At 34.3% G+C, this 20,455-nt stretch overlaps 3 protein-coding genes across 8 annotated transcripts; 1 reads left to right on the top strand and 2 right to left on the bottom strand.

Moving 5' to 3' along the window:
* Window positions 1–395: 395 nt before the first annotated feature.
* LOC113730077 (transcription factor MYB17) lies at window positions 396–4,138 on the bottom strand. Of its 5 annotated transcripts, none has more exons than XM_072078098.1 (5): window positions 3,934–4,136; window positions 3,538–3,639; window positions 3,094–3,282; window positions 2,075–2,204; window positions 396–1,253 (listed from the first exon to the last, which is right to left on the bottom strand). In XM_072078098.1, the coding sequence occupies exons 3-5, from the start codon at window positions 3,272–3,274 to the stop codon at window positions 593–595; spliced, it is 972 nt and encodes a 323-aa protein (XP_071934199.1). In that variant the 5' UTR covers window positions 3,275–3,282; window positions 3,538–3,639; window positions 3,934–4,136; the 3' UTR covers window positions 396–592. The 5 variants fall into 5 exon arrangements, with proteins under 5 accessions (XP_071934199.1, XP_071934201.1, XP_027110330.1 ...); XM_072078100.1 differs by having other exon boundaries at window positions 3,866–4,136; XM_027254529.2 differs by lacking the exon at window positions 3,538–3,639 and having other exon boundaries at window positions 3,934–4,138.
* Window positions 4,139–5,989: 1,851 nt separating this feature from the next.
* On the top strand, window positions 5,990–14,000 carry LOC113728477 (25.3 kDa vesicle transport protein SEC22-1-like). Of its 2 annotated transcripts, XM_072078103.1 has the most exons (7): window positions 5,990–6,178; window positions 12,117–12,314; window positions 12,710–12,870; window positions 13,020–13,163; window positions 13,260–13,327; window positions 13,475–13,597; window positions 13,710–14,000. In XM_072078103.1, exons 2-6 carry the CDS (start codon window positions 12,121–12,123, stop codon window positions 13,580–13,582), a joined length of 675 nt encoding a protein of 224 aa, XP_071934204.1. In that variant the 5' UTR covers window positions 5,990–6,178; window positions 12,117–12,120; the 3' UTR covers window positions 13,583–13,597; window positions 13,710–14,000. The 2 variants fall into 2 exon arrangements, with proteins under 2 accessions (XP_071934204.1, XP_027108678.1); XM_027252877.2 differs by lacking the exon at window positions 5,990–6,178 and having other exon boundaries at window positions 11,561–12,314.
* Window positions 14,001–14,896: 896 nt separating this feature from the next.
* LOC113733416 (transcription factor LAF1-like) lies at window positions 14,897–17,792 on the bottom strand. Its single transcript, XM_027259786.2, has 3 exons — window positions 17,518–17,792; window positions 16,652–16,781; window positions 14,897–15,748 (listed from the first exon to the last, which is right to left on the bottom strand). The coding sequence occupies exons 1-3, from the start codon at window positions 17,651–17,653 to the stop codon at window positions 15,139–15,141; spliced, it is 876 nt and encodes a 291-aa protein (XP_027115587.1). The 5' UTR covers window positions 17,654–17,792; the 3' UTR covers window positions 14,897–15,138.
* Between the last annotated feature and the right edge of the window lie 2,663 nt (window positions 17,793–20,455).

Raw genomic sequence — 20,455 nt, forward strand, 5'->3', positions numbered from 1 at the left:
CAAAAAATGCTGACAGGTCTACCGACAAGCTTTCTCTACATTTGCTCAAAGCTATACAGATTTTAGATCACATACGAGAAGACGTATTGAACGGACGTATACAGGAATTTGCATCGAGAATTTGAATGTTACAGATCCACTTGAATATTGTTTTGTCGACTAATCTACCCCTTGTTATAAAAGGATTTTGGCACATTTCTCGTTAAGCATTTTGTACGCAGATCATTAATAAGAGAAAAATAGAGCACGTCCTTCAAGGCTTTAATGCTCAAGAAGCCTAACAAAATTGATTATGTACTCACCCTGTGGGGGAGGGGGAGGGGGAGGAGGACGAGGAGAAGCGGTTATGGAAAATGACGGAGAAGGTGTATTCAGTAATAACGACACACAAAAAAGAAAGAAGTTTTTCTGCCTTTTCCAAAACCCAGTACATATACAAATTGCCAAAACTGTTTGGTTTGCTACCTGATTTACTGTCCTCTGGGACTAGAGCTCCTTGATTTAGAGTTTTAAACAGCCAGCGGCTGTAATTAGCAAAACATGTAAATAATTACTGCAGCAGTTTTTCAGATGTAAGTTGCTATAACCACAACTATAATTGTTTCCAAGGATAGCAGTCAGTCAGTGAAATTGGTTCTTGCAGGTACATGGAGACATCATCAATAGGTTCTTGCAGAAATTCCATATCATTACCATTCGGTAAATCTTGCAGTAGCTGCATCTTTGTTTCTGAGGAATTATCCAATTCATGTGACTTTGAGGAATCAGAACCAGTAAGCAGCTCTTCTGAATTATGGCAGCTCATATGCTCTTCCTGCTTCTGATTTTCAGTGGCATCAGCAGAGCCAAATATCCTTGCAGAATCAGTCTGTGTTGTAACTCCAGAAGTTGATTCATCTTTTATGGATGATGACACTTGAGACAAAGGACTCTGACAAGCGACTCCTTGACGAAATGATTCTCCAACTTCAGAATTCCAAAGACGAAGGAAGTAGTCGCATTCCGTTTTAGCTGCTGATGATGAGCTCAGGAGTAAAGGATCCATTGATAGCCGGGCCTCTGCTTCAAGTCTGGCACTTTCCCACTGCACCATGTGGCGAGTTGATGGAGTTTCCAATCCAAAGTCATCAGATGTTAAAATGGACTCTGGCTGGTCGAGGCTTGCTTTAACACGCTTCTTTAGATGCGAGTTCCAGAAGTTCTTGATTTCATTGTCTGTTCTTCCAGGTAAGTGAGAAGCTATAGCTGCCCATCTATGATTAAATTTGAGAAGATGAATAGAATATCAAAACTATAAAATGTCAAGCAATTTGATACATAAAGCTAACAAAAATAGCCAATCAAACAGGCAAAATAACTGAATCAATAATTTTTGCTATTCAGGAAAAGGCATAGAAAGGAATAGGCGCCAGTTACTCGAATTAGAGGCATAAGTGGAAAATTTTCATATCCAAGGGCAGCAAGTGTACTGAGGTCATCATTATCATGGTTCTTAGAAAAATATCCATCAGCAAGCTTGTAGTGCTAAATCATCCACAAGAATATCATGCCACCTATGTGTTTCAGTTAAGAAAGGATAATCAAAGTTACATGAGACAAAAACATGGCTTGTAACACCAGAAACGCAAGTCAACTAAGATTGCAGAACACTGAGAGGAGGAGAAGCCTGTTAACCAGTTTCTTGCATCAATATAGTCCACCGAGAAAAGATCTAAGTGGTACAGAGAGGAGAAGAAGCTTTTAAGTATTGGCTTTCCAAACATGACAAGTATATAAATCTTGCTAGTCATGTTGGCTTGTTAATCAGTATAGTTGTATCATGCAAGGAATGATTTGTATCAAATTCTCAAAATGTTAAGCAAAAGACATAATGTAACAGACACGGTAGCATCAAGATGTAATTAAACTGAACAAACATATAGATGTGGCAGAAAATTTAGCACGTCAAACATCAAAGTAATGAAAGAATTGTAGCCAACTAGCCTAACTTGCTAACCAACATACCAGTCAATGGGATAAAAATATAATTGACTCTGCATGTAGAAAGGAGTAATTAACTTAATTTATCATTTACTTGTTGCCTAGCATGGTATGCAGCTGCATGATAGAAGCTTCTTCCTCGGGACAGAATGGACCACGTTTAATACCAGGACGGAGATAATTTGTCCACCGAAGTCGGCAGCTCTTGCCACATCGAAGGAGACCTAAATAAAAGATTCAGAAAAAGATTCACTTTTCAGTTTTGTAGATACATTTCATTGAGATTTACACCATCTATAGACGTGGGTGTCCTGTTCTAGGCCTTTATTTGGCTAGGTGAATGTAAAAAGTTACTTTGCAACTTATGCTGACTAGTGGCTATTAAATCTCCAGAAATGAAGGCCAAGAAAGTAACAATCCGGTAGTCTAGAAAACAAATGCATCATTTACTGTTTCAACTCTATTCATCAAGTACCTCTAAGTGATGCAATCGAGAGCTAACTATTGGTATTATGAAGAGGAAGAAATGTCCTCGAATTTGATAAATTTCCATAGTAAGGTGTAACATGAGGAATAGCGGTGTTACCGTCAGGTTGGAACTGTGCCATTGTGGAACATGAAGTTTTTCCTACCATGTCTTAGAGCCCTTGGTGATAGATAATATGGCTATAGCAGCACAAAATTGAAACATTTAACATACTCCAACACACTAATTTAACTGTTGCCTTCTCTTGGTAATTAGGTCCTGAATTTATGTAAATAACATGGTGTCAATTTTAATTCGTGAGCAAAAGAAGGGAAAGTCCATGAGAAGAGTAGCTCATCTTCGTGTCGCTACTCACTAGCTGATCCACAAAGACAGGAGACAAAAAAAGGAGATGGACCTTTCCTCTTCTGACCAACTAGACATATTTTTTCATGTTTTGTCTAATGAATCTGGGCTGCAAAATAAGCTGGAAGGATCAGTAGCCAACCAAAAAGAAAATTTCCAAGATGCAACTTGATCCATCAAACAGTCCCATGCGGGCCATGCCTTATGCCAGCTTAGATGCCACAAACACTCAGACAAGAAAGAAAGAAAAAGTTACAAGATGGAAAGAAAGAGAGGACAACCTGCAAGTTTAGGGAGGGATCGCCAGGTACCATGCCCATTCTTGTTGATGTAGTCAACAAGAGTCTTGTCCTCTTCAGGACTCCATGCCCCTTTCTTCACTGCCTCTTTATCACAACATGGTGATCTTCCCATCTTCTTTTGCTTCGTCTCTCGTTTCTTCTTCTTTTCCATGTTCCTCATTCAAGCAACTACAACCGCAGAAAAAAATCCCACAAACAAATTACTGCCACTACTTAACATTTCAAAAATCCACTGGTTCATTTGAACAAAAGAAAGAAAAAAAATTGTTTTTTCTTGTGCACAAGAAAGAAAAAGAGAGAGTGAGAAAAGGAAAGAGGGACAAGAGGCTTTCAGATGATATAATTGTGAGGGAAAAAAGAAAGGACTTTAAAGCACAAGAATGGAATCTCAAGACTATAAATGCATGAGGATCAGATTCATACAATAAGGGAAGTCATTATGGCAGACATCCAGAGACGACCACTGCAACAGAGTACCAACATTTCTATCTCTTTCATTTCTGCCCCCTCTGCATTTACTCCTTCCTTTGTGCCAATAAATACTTTTACATCAATTTATTTCCAAGAGCCACATTCTAACTACTAAGTATGATTCAAGGAGCAAAAGAATTCTTCTTACTGACGACTAATTACGACTATAAAGTTTCAACCTTTGGTCAAAGCAGAAAATTTTAATGCAATCCCATCTCAACAAATAGCACAAATATGTGAACGCATGCTGCTACTAATACATACACGCAGAGAGTATTACATGACAACAACATGTCCTGTGCTCGAGTCTGTTTTAGCGTGTGAGAAAGAAGATGATCGAATTCTCACCGGAAAATCCAGCAAGAGGAGAGCGGTGATTGGTTTGGACGTCGGTCTTGTGTTGGTTTTTGCTGTTAGCTGTCATAGTAGTGAAAATGCTGATGACTCGAGTCAGCAGAAAAGATGGCAAAAAGATTGTGAAACACCACTGCTCCACAGACGTCAGAGTGCCGACGCTAGTTTTGTTAGGGGGACTGGTTGGTTTGATGAGATTACCTAAGGCCACTTGGACTTTTCCGGGGAGCAACCGTGACAAAGTCGGTGGTTTTGTTACACGTGTCATGTGTTTTCCTACTGTTTCTTTCACCTCACCTGTGTTTTAATTTCGTGACTAGACTAAATAGACTAATGGGGTATAAATATTTTTTTTTTAAAAAAAAGGGGGGGGGGGGGGGGGCGATGATACAGTAGTGGCTGGTTTATTTCTTGGGGAAATACGAAAAGAGTTAAGAGGGTAGTGTTGTTGGCTTGGCTCTGACCTTTTTCTTTTTCTTCCTCCTGTTGGTCAAGTACTGCTACTAGTAAACAGCTAGCATTTGTTTGCGTGTCTTTACATTACTTGGATGAGACGAGACTTTAACGCCAGAGGAGGCAAACAAATGTCAACGTGGCGCTAATTTCCCTCCAATTAGATGGCAGGTGACTTTTTTCTAAAATCCCAAACTGACCCTTAAATTATTGCTGAATTACCAATTGGCCCACAAAGTTCTTTTTTTGAAAGGTGACAGACTTGACAGTGAAAATGACGTCTAGAATCGCCGTGGTTTCAGATTCCAGACGGTACAAAAACATATCCCTCGGGGGACAAGCAGTTTTCTGTTTTCCTTTTGTTGTTTTTCTTTCCTAATTAATAATATGATGACCAAACATGCCATTTTTTTTGGGCATCTTTTGTTGTCCTTTACATAGGTATACGTATCTGTTATGCATTTATTTTAGAATAAATTTTATATATACTAATAATACATACACTATTATTATTATATTCATAACATGTATATAAAAATTAAATTTTAAATTCAAATTTTACATAGTTATCATTCATCCAATACTGACAATGTGATGGTAGAAAAGATTAATCTTTTATTTTAATCATTTCTAATAAGGAATTAAGTATGTAAAATCAAACGGTGGTTTGTATAAAATCGGGTACGTAAGTGAATTATTGCAGATCATTTTGTGAAAAGAGCTTTTGATACCATTGTTAATTCTTTTTTTTTTTTTGAAGCACTAACTGTATTCGACAGGGACAGTGACTTTTTTGTCCCCTGACAATGTTAAATGGCCAATAAATAAATTCAGGATCTTGTGGACCAAAAGTTGTACCACCGTTCACTACCTTAAATGTTTGGGTACTAACGTGTTCAGTCCCTTTCCTTTGACGCACAGAACGCACCCAAGATTTTTAGATTATTGATTCGTGCCACCAAAGTTGCTTCCTAGGTCCGTGTCCTTGTGTACCGTGGGCCACTTCTCCCTTCGATTTTTGATGTTTCTGCAATGAATCGGCCCATTGGGGATGTACGTATCATTCAGTTTGATCCAGATCTTTCTTAGTATAATATTTGGTACAAATTTATATAATTTCAGCAGTGTAATTGTAAAATTTGTTAAATCGTACAACTAAATATATTCATCGTCCCATTACAAAACCATTATAGTATGGGCTTTTCCATGTATAACTTAATCGCCGCCCTTTGCTTCCTAAAGCATTTCTCCACCGGACAATGCTATAGTGCCTATAGTTATGATAACGATATTAGGGAAACCTGCTATTATAGGTTTTTATTACCTTTAATGACAGATCAAAATTTTTAGCGACTTTTTTAAATATTATATTAAAATAATTAATATTAACTTTAGTAAGTTTTTAATTAAAACTAGTAAGTATATGCCTGAAAGATAAGTTTTAGTCAGAAATAGAAATTTACACTTTGAGTAATTTAATTTACTTATTATTTGACAAAATTTACTTTTTTTTAAATTAAACTTACTAATACTAAAAGTAAAAAATTTACATATTTAAGTAAAAAATCACCGGTTTCTGAAAACGGTTTTGAATTATCATATCTCTCTAAAGTTGCTTGCCTTCTTTTTATTTTCTTCTCACCTCACGATATGATGGAATAGAAATTTTTTCCTGGCAAAATTTTCCTGGCAAGATTACGACAGTTCTGATCGAGAATCGCCAGACGGATTCGAGAACGAAGATTCTGACTCCCACTGGATGCCGTTTAAAGGCCCTTCCAGCAAGGTATAGTTGCAACAAAGTGATTTGTGTTTTTGTTATTCCACTGAAAATTGAATATTCTTCTGCATATTCATTATTCCGTTTTGTTTTTGTTTTGATTTTATCATAGTTTTAGATGACAATGAAGGAGAGGCTTTTGCTAGTGAATTGAAAATTGTACCCTTCGTATTTTGTGCATCTTCTGTTCCTTCTTATTTAAGTTTTATACATCTTCTGGGAATGACTCCCACTGGATGCCGTTTAAAGGCCCTTCCAGCAAGGTATAGTTGCAAACAAAATGATGGTAGTAGTATGTCATCGTTTATGTGAAAAGTGTTTAATTTGGGAATGCATATAAGGTGTTTGGTTAAATGTCCAAAAGAAATTTGTATGATATGATCGATGCCTGTACGGGGTTAGAAAGCACCGAACAACTTGATTAAAACCACCGTTGACGAATTTCAGTTACGCCGGCCAACTTGTACTAGGAAACAAAAATGTCAAATGCACTTCATCATTTATTGGTAAGAATTGATACTTTAATTTTACAATAAGTTTGGTTAAACTATAAAGGAGGTAAATGTAATTAAACCCCAAAAGTATTAACCGCTCGTTCTTTTTATTCTTTTTTTTTTTTAATAACTCAGTTTCAGTCTTGTGCTCTGCAACTTTTTGCTTGCATGATTTAGATCAGAAAGAATAAATCCAAATAATCAAATGTTATGGAGTTCTCTTTACGTGGTGATTACTTAGGAAGCTTATTTACCAGTTGGAAATGTTATTTGCTCTTCTTGAAACTGCAGTTTCTATGATTTGAAGTGGTTTCAATCTTTGCTATGATTATGTGTTGTTGGGGCCTTTTTTTAATACAAATCTTGTGATGGTTTGTAGTGAATGAACCAAATTTCAGCCAAGACCATTAAGGAATTTTATTCTTGAGAGGGTACAAATTTTTTTGTTCGTCTTTGCTCTAAAATTTTAGGATTATTTAAGTTTCTTGGAAGGTAGTTTAATGCGTTTTGATTGTAAATCTGAACATAATCTCCTTAGTTTGCAATTTCTAGTGTTTACTTGTTTTAATGTGAATAATTTCAGCTTGCTTGGAAAAAAGTTTGGTTAATGATGGCGTTTAATTTCAAGAATTGGCATTTCAGAACATTCAATTTTTCTAAATTTCAATTGGAAGTTAACCTTGTTTGTGGCAGTCTCGAGAAGTTAAACCTTTTACAAAAGGTTTAAGATCCAGTAATCCTGTGTACACTTCCATATTTTCCATCATTTTAGTCACTTCAGATATTGTTAGCATCCAAGTGCTCTTGGGTTTGTAAACCAGAAATTTCAATTCAAACTGAAGCTTTTGATAGTGATATCAGCGCCATTGACGCTGGTGATTTTGTTCTCAAATCAAGTTACTAGCCTTTTGATTGTTTCAGTTTTCTGAACCCAAAGTCTTTGTGCTCTAAATTCAGTTCTTGGCCATGTAATCTTGTCATGCTTAGATATCTATATCTAGTGTCCTGCCAGCTTAATTTTGGTGCGTAAGTATCAGTTATTAAAAGTTACTAAATGATATTAAATCTTAGGTTGCTATTTTTGTTAGTGGTTAAACATTCAAAGGCATTAATCACTTAATCCTAAATGAATTTATTTAACTTGTGTGAAGTTGAAATTATTATATTTGGACAAATAATGTATTATATTATTTTTTACTTTTATACTGTTTTAATTTATTTTTGATTTGGTTTGGGATTATTTATTTAAATTTTTATTATTTGATTATGTAATTAGTATTGTGCAAAATTGGTTTTATTAGAAATTACAGTGGTAAATTAATAAATTAAAATTAAGTTTCGGGTCATTCGGGTCGACTCGTCAACCCACCGACCTGAAATTTTTGGGTTCGAGTCAGATATCCTGACCTGTTTCGGGTTAGCAAGTCAGGTTCGGGTCAATAAATTTTCTATTATACCCGGTCTCAACCCGACCCGCCAATCCGATTTGGACTCAATTGCCACCCCTAATTATATTGGTAAAAAAAAGACATATTTTACAAATTATTCCAATTTATTTAGAAAATGTTACTAATTTCATTACAAATTATGAAATGTAATCATGGTTTACTAAGTTTTTACTAAACATAAATACTGCATACAAAAGGAAAAGATATTTGACTTTGTTTTACTTTGATTAGAAAAACTTGTGGTAGTAATAACGAAATAGTGATAGTGATGCAAATTTCAAATCAACAACCAACGTACACTTAATTACGGTAATTTTTTAGTTGATTTGACTAATATATGCCATAAAGTAGTAAGATTTGATCATTTATAAATTGACAATTTTAGCAGTTTATATACCATTCACTATAAAAATTATGGTTATTATAAAATGACACTTTATAATAATTTACATACTATTTGGCAATTAAAAGTAAGTTTGATAAAAAAAATGTGCATATAAATCCATATTGTGAATGATACAAAATATATTTGAAACTCACGAAACTTAATAGATAGGTAAATTTACTATAATTTTAAAAGATTACGCTACATTAGTACAACTTTACCTTTTATACTTGTGACCTAGAAAATAAATTTATTAAAACACATAACATTTATAAATGATACATACATTTATTAAAATGCTTAAAACACAAAACATTTATGAATGAAACATACAATCATGTATTATACATTTATGTTACCAACAACTACTAACTATAATATTAAGTTTCAATCATTAATAAAAAAATCTTAACACTATTTTAAATAAACTTCCTAATACTTGTTTCATATAAGTTTCTTTAAGTAAAATAGTAAATTTATGCCACAAACTAGTAAGTTTTGATGATTAACCAAATTTACTATTCTATCAACAAGATTTACCATTAATCTATAAAAATTTACTATTACTCGAACTAAACTTACTCTCAAAAAACTAAGTTTCGAATATAGAGTAGTAATTTATTTTTTTAAAAAAAGTAACTTTCATTTTTATTTCAATTTACTTTATGAGACATAAATAGGATAACACTTATATGACCATTTTTTATTTATTTTTGATTTACTTTGAACGGCCATTTGATTATTTGATAGGCCTATCCACCTAAATAGGATAACACTTAAAAATAAGAAAGTAAGTTTCCCATCTAAAATAGTAAGTTAACAGTAATAAATTAGTAACTTTTATACTTCAAAATAAAAATTGGAATAAATATTAAACTTACTTTTTAAATAAATAAATTACTACTTTATATCCCAAACTTACTTTTTAGAGTGTAAGTTTAACTCAAGTAATAGTAAGTTTTTATACATAAATAGTAATTCTTACTGATAACATGGTAAAATTGATTAATAATCAAAACTTACTGATTTATGGGACACATGTACTATTTTACTTTAAAACATATTTCAAACTAGTATTAGGAAATTTATTTGAAATAACGATAAGATGTTTTATTAATGATTAATTCTTAGTATCTTAGTTAGTAAGTACTCATAATATATCTGTATAATACATGATTATAGTTATCATTTAAAAAAAATTTATTTACATATTTTAAAATACTATGAAAAATAGTTTGACTTTTCACATAATCTTGTAAAATATGTAATAAAATTTTGTCGTATTATAAGTTTTTAATCATTTTCAATTTTTGAAAAGTTTGAAAGTTTGGATAACAATAACAACAAATCTTCCTAGATATATATAGAATATTACTTGTTTATATATCAAAATTTTTATAAATTAACACCTATGAATATAATAAGATGATAAAGTTTTAATAAATTTACATCTGAGACACAAGAAATAATAAGAGTAAAGGCCTAAACAAAATGAGAAATAATATAATAATAAAAATGATAAAATTAGTATAACAATTAATATAAGAAAATCAGTATGATCTGGATTTTTTTCCTTAGGAGATTGTTCATAAGAATAAGATCCAATAATTATAAATGAAAATCACATGCATATATAATCTATTGTATAATTTAAATTAAATTTAGTTCATGTATAAAATGGTCCTAAAATAATTAGTACACTATGATACAATGTTATTTTAACAACAAAATTTTTTTTTACTAAAAGTCTGAAATATCCATGACATACGTATGAGGGATATTTTACCATATTTGTATCTCATATCTAATCATGAAAGTTAATTTGAGAAAAAATATTTTTCACAATAGAATTATTTTGAATTTAGTCAACAATTTGAGATTTTTTAAACAATAAAAGTAGTCAGATTTAGTCAATTGTGAATTCATAATTTTAACAGTTTACATAAAATTCATCTATAAAAAATTATAATTATTATAAAATGACCTTTTATAATAATTCACTTACCATTTGCCAATAAAAAAAGGAGTTTAATAGAAAACATATGGATACAAATCCATAATGTAAATGATACAAAGTATGTTTGAAAGTCACAGAACTTAACATATGGGTAATTTTACTATAATTTTCAAAGATTATGCTATGTTAATACAACTTTAATTTTTATACTTGTGACCCAGAAAATAAAAGGGAGTGTTTGGATACAAAACTTATCCCAAATAATATTTCGCTTGCATCATAAACATATTTTCCAACCCACTTTTTTATCTCACATACATCACATCACAAAAAGTGCTACAGTAATTATTCCAAATAATATTTCAAATAATACCCTATCCAAACAAACAAAAATTTATTAAGACTTTACCATTTTATAAAATTCATAGGCATTAATATATGAAAATTGCGTACCATTTTATTATATTCATAGGTGTCCATATATGGAAATTGTGATGTACATATAAGTGCAATTCTATATATAACTCGAAAGATTTGTTGTTACTATCATCCAAACTTTCTAACCTTTCAAAAATTCAAAAATAATTCAAAATTTATAATATGACAAATTATTCTTACATATTTTATGACGTCATATGCAAAAAAAAAAAAAAAAGTTTTCATAGTATATTTAAAATGTTTAAAACATATAACATTTATAAATGATACGTACAATTGTGTATCATACATTTACATTACGAGTAATTACTAACTACAATAATAAGCTTCAATTATTAATAAAAAATCTTAGCATTATTTCAAATAAATTTCCTAATACTTGTTTCATATAAGTTTCTTTAAGTAAAATAGTTAATTTATGCCACAAACTAGTAAGTTTTGATGATTAACCAAATTTACTATTCTATCAACAATATTTACTATTAATCTATAAAAACTTACTATTATTTGAACTAAACTTACTCTCCAAAAAGTAAGTTTCAGATATAGTGTAGTTATTTACTTCAAAAAAAAAGTAAGTTCCATATTTATTCAAATTTACTTTTTGAGACATAAAAGTTACTAATTTCTTGAGTTAACTTACTATTTTTAATGTAAAACTTACTAACCATATTTTTAGGTACTATTTTATTTAGATGATCAGTACAACATGTAATCAAATGGTCGCTAAAAGTGTTTTTACCTGTTATATCAGGTAAAAACAGTTTCGTTACCATAACGATCGTTACTTCAGACTTTTCCTAAAGCAGTGTAATTGTAAAATTTGTTAAATCGTACAACTAAATATATTCATCGTCCCATTACAAAACCATTATAGTATGGGCTTTTCCATGTATAACTTAATCGCCGCCCTTTGCTTCCTAAAGCATTTCTCCACCGCGTAAGGGCATCTTGATAGCAAACAAAGGATAACTTCTTCCTCAAGTCGTCTCAAAATTTGCCCAACTTCTGCGCCTCCCTTATCCGGTTATCCATCCCCAAGCACATATAAAAAGTTCCTTAAACTCCTCTTTAGCTCTCCGTTCATCAGAGCCCGTCAGAATTTGCTCAACCCAAAAAGCAAGAAAGGCCCTTCTACCCGTTTTTTTTTTTTTTTTTTCTTTCTCTTCCTTCCTTCTATTTCTAGTTTCTTCTTCAATTCCAATTACTATATTATATCCAGAGGAATGGTGAAGCTGACCATAATTGGGAGGGTGAGTGATGGGTTGCCTCTTGCGCAAGGCCCAAGGTACGTTAACGAAGAAGAGAATGACAGCTTCTCAACGTACAAGCAACAAGGAGAGTTCATTCTCGAGGAAATCTCAAGAGCTGCCCTCCCCCTTTCCAATACCAACATTCGCATTGATCACCATTGCTTCTAGTACGTATCCTTCTCTTCTCTGCATTTTCCCTCTTTTTGGGTGTTACTTTAATTATATATAAGCAACCCAATTGCCTTTCTTCCCCAAAAGTATTCGCTCTTTTTCAGCTTCATTCTGACAATTTAACTGGTTCTCTGTCACAAGGGCTGAGGTAAAAATGAAAGAACTAAATGGACATAAACACTGCAGATTTGAATTCTTTTTGTTTCTTAAAGAACTTCACGATTACATTTTCAGAAGGATTTGATTCGGGTTTTCTAGTGTGTAGTAGATATTTTCTGCAGTGTTTCTCATGACAAACTAGATTGCACATCAGAGTGTTTTGCCAGTAGTATTAGTTGGTCATTCAAATATAGCACGGAGCAACTCTTATTGGTATTTTGATCTGAGGCAGCTATATAGTGGGGCATGGAGTTTGTTTCATGACCCTTTGCGATTCATCGTATCCGCGGAAACTGGTACACTGCTATCTGCAGGAGTTGGCTAAAGAATTTGAGAAGTTTGATACCAGCCTTGTAGAAAGAATAACAAAACCATACAGCTTCATTAGATTTGGTAATCTCCAGCAGATTCCATTTTGTTTAAAGTTTCTTAGACATTTCAGGGCACAATGAATCCTATTCATTTGCTTCCCTGAAGAATAAAAGAAATTGAGCTAAAGTTGATGGATGACTTGTTCCGTCTCTGCATGCTGTTGCTAGCAGGTAGTATTATTGGAAATATTAGAAGGCAGTACGTGGATACTAGGACGCAGACAAATTTGTCAAAGCTGAATGCTAAATCTCTGCAAAATGTGGATTTCGTGACAGAGGACTTCTCGCAGATAGTGAAAAGAAGGAAAAGATCCTGTAAGATTTTTATTGAATATGTTCTCTCCTCTCCTATTCATTTGCATTCAAAATGGATTATTTACCATTAGCTGCGATGATTTTCTGTATTATCAGACCTGCTAGAAAGAGCAACGGAATCATCAGAACAGGTTTCACAAATCTGGGGTTCTAAAAAACTTGAGGTATGGATATAATCTCCAATAGAACAAAAACAAAGAATAGAAAAGAAACGAATTTTTAATAAGACCGTGGTGTAAGAAGCTTGTCATGTTGGACAGAGCTATACTTATTACTTGGGACACTCATACTCCGGGTTCTAAAATCCACAGGTCATTGCACTGAAATGGACGCCAATTACGATTCTCTCTTTTGTTGGTGCAATTCTTTTATGGACCAGCCTAATTGCCAGAGACGACCAGGGAGTGTATGGATACTAGGAGTGCTAACATGAGGTATTCCTTTTAAATGCTTATTTGCCTTGAATTCAAGATCTTTCATTACTATTGATTTTGTCTACGACCATATTCTGATGAATAAAACCCATTGGGTTTGATCCTTGATCAGGCAAGTATAAAGCTTTGGGGGATTGCAGTTGAAGACAATATCATGATTTGTGTAACTTGTACCCCGTGATGGCTCCTCATACTGCCATGTTTGTGTATAGAAGCGTATTCTTTTCTCTTACTTACCCAACGAACACTGATGGAAGTATTAACAAATGCATAAAGCAGTATGTCTTGAGTGAGCATTGCCCCTTAAGACATTTACCCTGAAGTCCTCTCATATTAACTTTGTTGTATATACTATATAATAGATTCTGTATTAGCAATCTGCAATTGCAGATTTAGCAACTTAGAGTATCTGTTTACAGTTTCGGTGATTAATGAAGTTGTACACTTATTAGCCATAATAACAACCTGAACACCAAATGAGATCAGTCAGGTCTATTGTCAGTCTGATGCCTTTCCAAATTCCAACAGTAGAGCAACTAGTACACCTGTAACAAGGTGTAGGGTTGCAAAAGAGTTGAAGCGAGTCGAGTTTTGGCCGAATCAAATTAAGTTTCGACTTAATTTTATCGAGTTCGAGCTCGATGAGCTCTTAATGTAAAGCTCGAACTCAAACTCAAGTCAAATTTGAGTCGAGTAGAGCTCAAACTCGAGCTTAAAAAATAAAAATAATTTTAGATACATATATATAATCGAATCGGCTCACAAGCTAATGAAATGAGTATCTTTGAATTTGAGTTCGAGTTGAGCCTTAACTCGAACTACTCCCGAGCAGCTCGACTCATGTATAGCCTAACAAGGTGCAGTGCAAAGCATTTACCTAAAATTTTTCTGCATATTAGCGTGTAATTGTGAAGTGACAAGCTTAATACTCCGTGCTGCTGCTGGATTTTGGGAGTAATGTGTCAGTTTTCTTTTACTGCTGTGGGTATTAGGCCAAGAATTGAGAAGAATATTTGGAGTAAAGGCTCATTTATTGGATTCATTTCTCTCATATTTATTTGGTACTTACAAGAGCCATTAATAGTTATGAGTACATCATTCTAGATTCATTGGAATTCTAGACAACTACCTCGTCAACTAATTATTTAATTAAGCACCTTACTCAACATTTTTGGATCCAAATTTAGCTGCTGCTTTGGAGACCAGCTTTTTGTTTCCGTCCAGGAAATTATTCTTCGCCACTTTGTATCAGGAGTGTCTCTGTATGAATGATAGGAAAGCGAGTTTGAAATTAGTGCGTAGAAAATTTATTTGTACATGTACAACAATTACAAGAAAATGTTCTTATGGAAAGCAAATTCGTGGGAACAAAAACTACCAATTGGAGCTATTTCATGTTCCTAACTGTCGGCCAAATGATGAATCCTTAATCTTTTTATTGTTTTTCTTGCTTCTGTGCATGCAGACTAAATTGCTAAACGAAAGTTCATGTGCTGCTGTATTCTTTCCCCAGAGCAGCTCCCGGATTACCAAACATCACCTCACAAATATAGGTCATCACTGGTCAGACTGAAACGCCCATTTATAAAATCAACAAAGCTGTTTTCTAGAATTTGGTCCTCAAACTTGAGAGCTGGCGGCAGGATGTCGTCCACGGCGCCATTACTTAGCCCCTGGTGATTTCCCCCGCCAAATGTTCCTTCGTTGAGCAATAAGTCATGCATGAAAGAATCTTGAAAGTCGGAATTGTAGTAAACCAAATTATTCTTGGCAACCACTGGATTTCCTGAACTCTCACAGTTCTGGTCTCGAAATTGATCTAATGAAAGCCACTCGGCGAATAGTACCCTGGGCAAGTTGCTTCTGCAAGCTTCTCTTGGAAGGTCCATCTGAGACTGAGAAACAGATTGTTCTGCGTCTGACATCAATGAGCTCTCCAATTGTTCAATTGATTCGATGGTAGAAGTTGGGGGATTTGACTGCATCGAGGAAGGTGAAGATTCCAAACAACTTGCCGAACTTGACTTCTCTGCTTTGGCCTGAGCTTCAGTTTCACCTATTTTGGCCACTTTTTTCTTCAGATAAGAGTGCCAGTAGTTTTTTATCTCGTTATCTGTTCTTCCAGGCAAATGCTGTGCCATCTGTGCCCACCTGAAAAATACAGATCCGAATAGAATGAATAGAAAATTCTTCAATGTTTCACTCTGCACTACTCAAAACCACGGCTAAATCATATGCTAATCATCTAGTCATGTTAGTAAAAAATAACTATATCTAGACATCAATGAAAAGGAAAAATGAATAAGAAACAAAATCATGAACATTTTTACTTTGTATTTTTCCCAAACAATTTTCAAAGAGAAAAACAAATGAAATCATTTTTTAAGATTACTAAAGAATAATAATGAGATAGGAAACAAAGACAGGATGAAAGAAAAATAAAAACAAAGGTGAAACTAAAAAAAAAATGCTCCAAACGCCCAACGTTGAGGCATACACCCCGTAGCAGCATGGAGCAAACACCCGACAACACTTATACCCCATTCAATCGCTCCAGGACATTTGAGATTCGTCCTGCCCTAGGACTCGCCCAGAAACCACCTTAAGAACACTGCTTCCTACCCAAAAAAAAATTGTATTTGTACTATCCTTGTGAAATCCTTCCTTCTCAGACATATTGTTACATGATGCAAGAATACGAAGTAGCATACGTGATTAAATTATATGAGCAGTTGGGGCCTGTCAGAAATAGAATGCTAATGGAATCAACTTTATTCTATCCAAGACAGAAAGAAAAAAACTGTAGAACTAATCAATTTCAATCAGTTATGCTGCCAAGTAGGTGAAAATGTGCTAGTAATATATACTTGGTAGTATAACAATGTTATCACTTGAATGTTCAGAAGTCAACCACAATCTAACTAACACCGTAAACATAGACACACTAATTTAGGTCAGTACCTATCTCGTCTAGCATGCAGAAAGGAAATAGTTTGTTAAAATCAGGGGCATCCAGGAGATGACAAAAGCATGCAAAAGTAATTAGCTTCTTACTTGTTGCCGAGCATGCCATGGAGGGTCAGAATTGCTTCCTCCTCTTCTACGCTAAACATTCCTCGCTTCAGTCCAGGCCTAAGATAATTAATCCACCTTAACCTGCAGCTCTTTCCATTCCTTTGCAGACCTGCAAGTAAGAGAGAAAAGCACCAAGTCAACCATCGTGCCCACTAATGTTGGTTGAAATAATAATATGGAACGTGTCATCCGTCAATCTCTTTCACTTGAACATCTCGTATATTAACGGAAAATTCCCTCGTCTTTTGACTTGTAGCTGTGAGAACACAGTTTTCAATACTTGCACTTTTAAATTAATACCCAATATAGTGGCCAAAATCAAACTCATTAATCTGGAGAGTAATCAGCCAATGGCTCTAAAACCTCGCTATGGTCAACTTACTAAACTGGAGCGGCCGCTAGTAATGTAATAATATCGAGGTAAACCATGACTGCTTACCAGCAATTTGATTTTTTTTTTAATATAGAAAGGGTTTTTCTTGCTAAGATAACAGCATTAACCAGTGCAATCAAAGGCTAATAAGCGCCTTTTGACAATGTTTAAGGTCATCAATAAACCTGTACTCTATGCCATGGAGAGAAGCTTGCTCCATTTTTTCCCGGCACTACTTAACATGCAGATATAGTTATACGCTATTAACATGGAGCCTACATTGACGTCGTACAGACCAGGTTAACGTGAGATACAAAATTTACATGCTGGAAATGATTAGAATAGGACGAGAATTAAACATGTGAGAGCTAGTATTGAATGCGGGCTTCATGGTTGCCGGGACGTACAATAAGCGAGAGGAGAAAAGTGGGCGGCAGAGGAGGATAAGGATATTGGTGAGTTAAAAACTAACCAGCATTGACGGCGACGGAGCTCCAGCAGCCGTGGCCGTGTTTGAGGATGTAGCTTTTGAGCTTCAAGTCTTCGTCTGGAGACCATAACCCTTTCTTGTGCTTCTGCTTTGGTTTGTCTGCATGTTTACACACCATTTTCCTTTCTCCTCAACTTCGAGGGATACGAAGATGATGGAGATCAGGTCGTATCTCCAATTCTGCTACTTTAACAAGCTTGATTCTCTGCGACGTGAGGGAGGGAAGAGACTAGAGAGAGACGCAAGAGAAATTGGAAGCTTGGTGCTGAGGTTAGCAGACCTACAGGATGCTTTGGAATTTAAAGGGGTGTGATGGGGATTAGGTGAAGATTTCAATAAAAACACCCCTCATGTTTACAGCAACTGAGATTTTTCTCAATATATTTTTCTTCTTTAATTTGTTTTTTTTCTTTTCGGGTGGTGGGGATGTGAGATTGTTGTGGAATTAATTAAGTTGCGGGCCGAGTTTTTAACCCTTTTTTTTATTTAATCGTAGTACTTGACTGGTCGATTTGCTTTGCTTGTAGACTTGTACACTAGTAAAGATATCTGCCTTAGAAAAGATCATATTGTAATGATTTTTTTTTGCCTATTACAAAAATGTCTTTTTTGTTTTTTTTTTTGGTTGCCCGCCCGGTATCCGAAGCTTTGTCCCGACTAATCCGGACCCGACCCGCGTCGCGCACTGGCTATGGTGGGAGAGTCTCCCAACAGGAGTGTCTGCATACACTAGGACTCGAACACGAGACCTACTTAAGAAGAATCTGAGCCGCTTACCACTCGGACCAACCCCTGTTGGTAATGTCTTTTTTGTTTGCCAAACCTTTGCAAAGCCACAGGGAAAATTTACGGTTACTTCCAAATTACCACTGACCAATCTATTAGCAGGACGAGTTACTGTATCCGGCATTGTGACCGACTGAATCCTTGACCTGTAAATTTTGTCACAAAATAATTAAGCCAGTTATTCGTGACTTAGCTAAAAGAGTAGGTTTGCATGCCATTATAAAAGAAGGAAGGATCGCGACAGCATGATCCAAAATTATATAGAGGCATGCTCATGCTCTTTCTTCCTCCGCTAGGATTCGGGGACCAAAACCAACAAGTAGAACAAAACAAACGAACGAAGAAAGAGGAGGCGAGAGAGAGAAACAACAAAATAAAAATAAAGATAAAAGAACTGGAAACATAATAGTCAGTCCATTCCAATATACATTTGTATATATTCAACCGGGAGCCGTGTCATTAAGCAGGCTTCAACCTACTTCGTAGACGCCACACCAGTTACGTATATCTGTTTCAACCCATTCCTTTTAATCTCGGGGTCCCATTCATTTTTTAATTTCACCCTTGTTAGGGAGAAAGATTTCGAGAGAGTTCAAAAACTTATTAAACCATTAGGTCTCGAACTCTTACTTACATATCAATAATTGTTCTTTCTCTGTATCCCGAACTAATGTGGAATATAATCCTTACTCATGAATCTAACAATCCTCACGACCCAAAGCGTGAAACACAGTAGGGAAACATTTGCGCTTCATATTACTGTAACCTAACTTGTAAATGCACTAGGTAGTGGGACTAATTTAATCTTTTAAAATAGCTAGCTTGCTCCTAATTTATCATCATCCAGTCATTAGTGTACCAAAATACAAAACCAACTAACTAGTCGTATTCTTTTTGAACTTGTTAGCAGTGCAGCATCTCAGTCTGGGGATTAACTTGAGTGGCATCAGCTGGCGTCTTTATCCGCTTGTAATTCTTATTAAGTAATCGTAGCCTGTCTCCTTTTCAACATTATTTTAATTCTTAATAAGTAGTAATCATTAAGTTGTCTCTTTTGTGATTCTTATTCAGAAATCAAATCATGCACGGTCTTAGACGACGTATATAGTGACGAAAATTACGCACGGGAGCCAACCAGATGGATCGATATTCTTGTGATTTTTTTTTTTTTTTTGGCTTTTCAATCTGAAATTATACCAGTTGGACATGTACAAGTAACAAATGGGGGTCATTTTTTGCGTCTCTTACTCTCTTAAGTAAGTTACGTAAACTTATCATGAAAATATAGTGGCGGAATTTATTGTAGTTGATGAACAATCACCTTTATTTGATGAAACTGCATTGATATTCGCTAAGTCTTATGATTTATTTATATATTTGCAAGGTCTTGTGTTGTATGTTCATTAACTTTTTTTTTATAACAAAACATTTTCATTAACGAATTACTGGAAATCGTCCAATACTATTGATATACATCATTGCCCTAATAGCAAATAAAACATACACTAAAATTATAGATCTACAATTTAATAGATACAAAAGACCTGAAAAATTAAAAACATATCTAAAAAGTACCATCAATTTTAAAAACATCTCCTCATAGAATAAATTGCTGCAAACCACTCTATGTATGTTACAATCATCAGATCTGCTAATCAACAATTGTAAGTTCCAATAAAGATGATGAAATCTGCTGACATATATCCAAATCTAAAATGAATTCAAATCTGACAACCAGATTTGAAGTAAATTCAAATTTAAACAACAAAACAAAGAAAAATAACACAAAATCTCATTAGGAACTCTTAGGAGAACAAAAATTCTCACTAGAAACCCTAAAAGAAATAGAGATCTCCTACTAAAAATTAGGAGAGACTTTATTAGGAAAATAACAAAAACGAAATCTATGAGAGGGAGACCACGGAGACCACAGTGATCTCCCTGCCGAAGAGAAAGGGATTCAAAAAAAAAAGAGTAGTAGAGAGAAGTTGGAGAAGAGGTACAGTAGAGAGAAGTTGTTGTACATTCATTAACTGGATATCAATTTCCAGTGATTTTTTTTTTACTTGTAACTTCGAAAGACATCTTAAAGTTGGATTACCGTGCAATAAAAAATGTAGGGATGCAGTAGAAT

Source organism: Coffea arabica, chromosome 2e (assembly GCF_036785885.1).
Source record: "Coffea arabica cultivar ET-39 chromosome 2e, Coffea Arabica ET-39 HiFi, whole genome shotgun sequence".
NCBI lineage: Eukaryota > Viridiplantae > Streptophyta > Magnoliopsida > Gentianales > Rubiaceae > Coffea > Coffea arabica.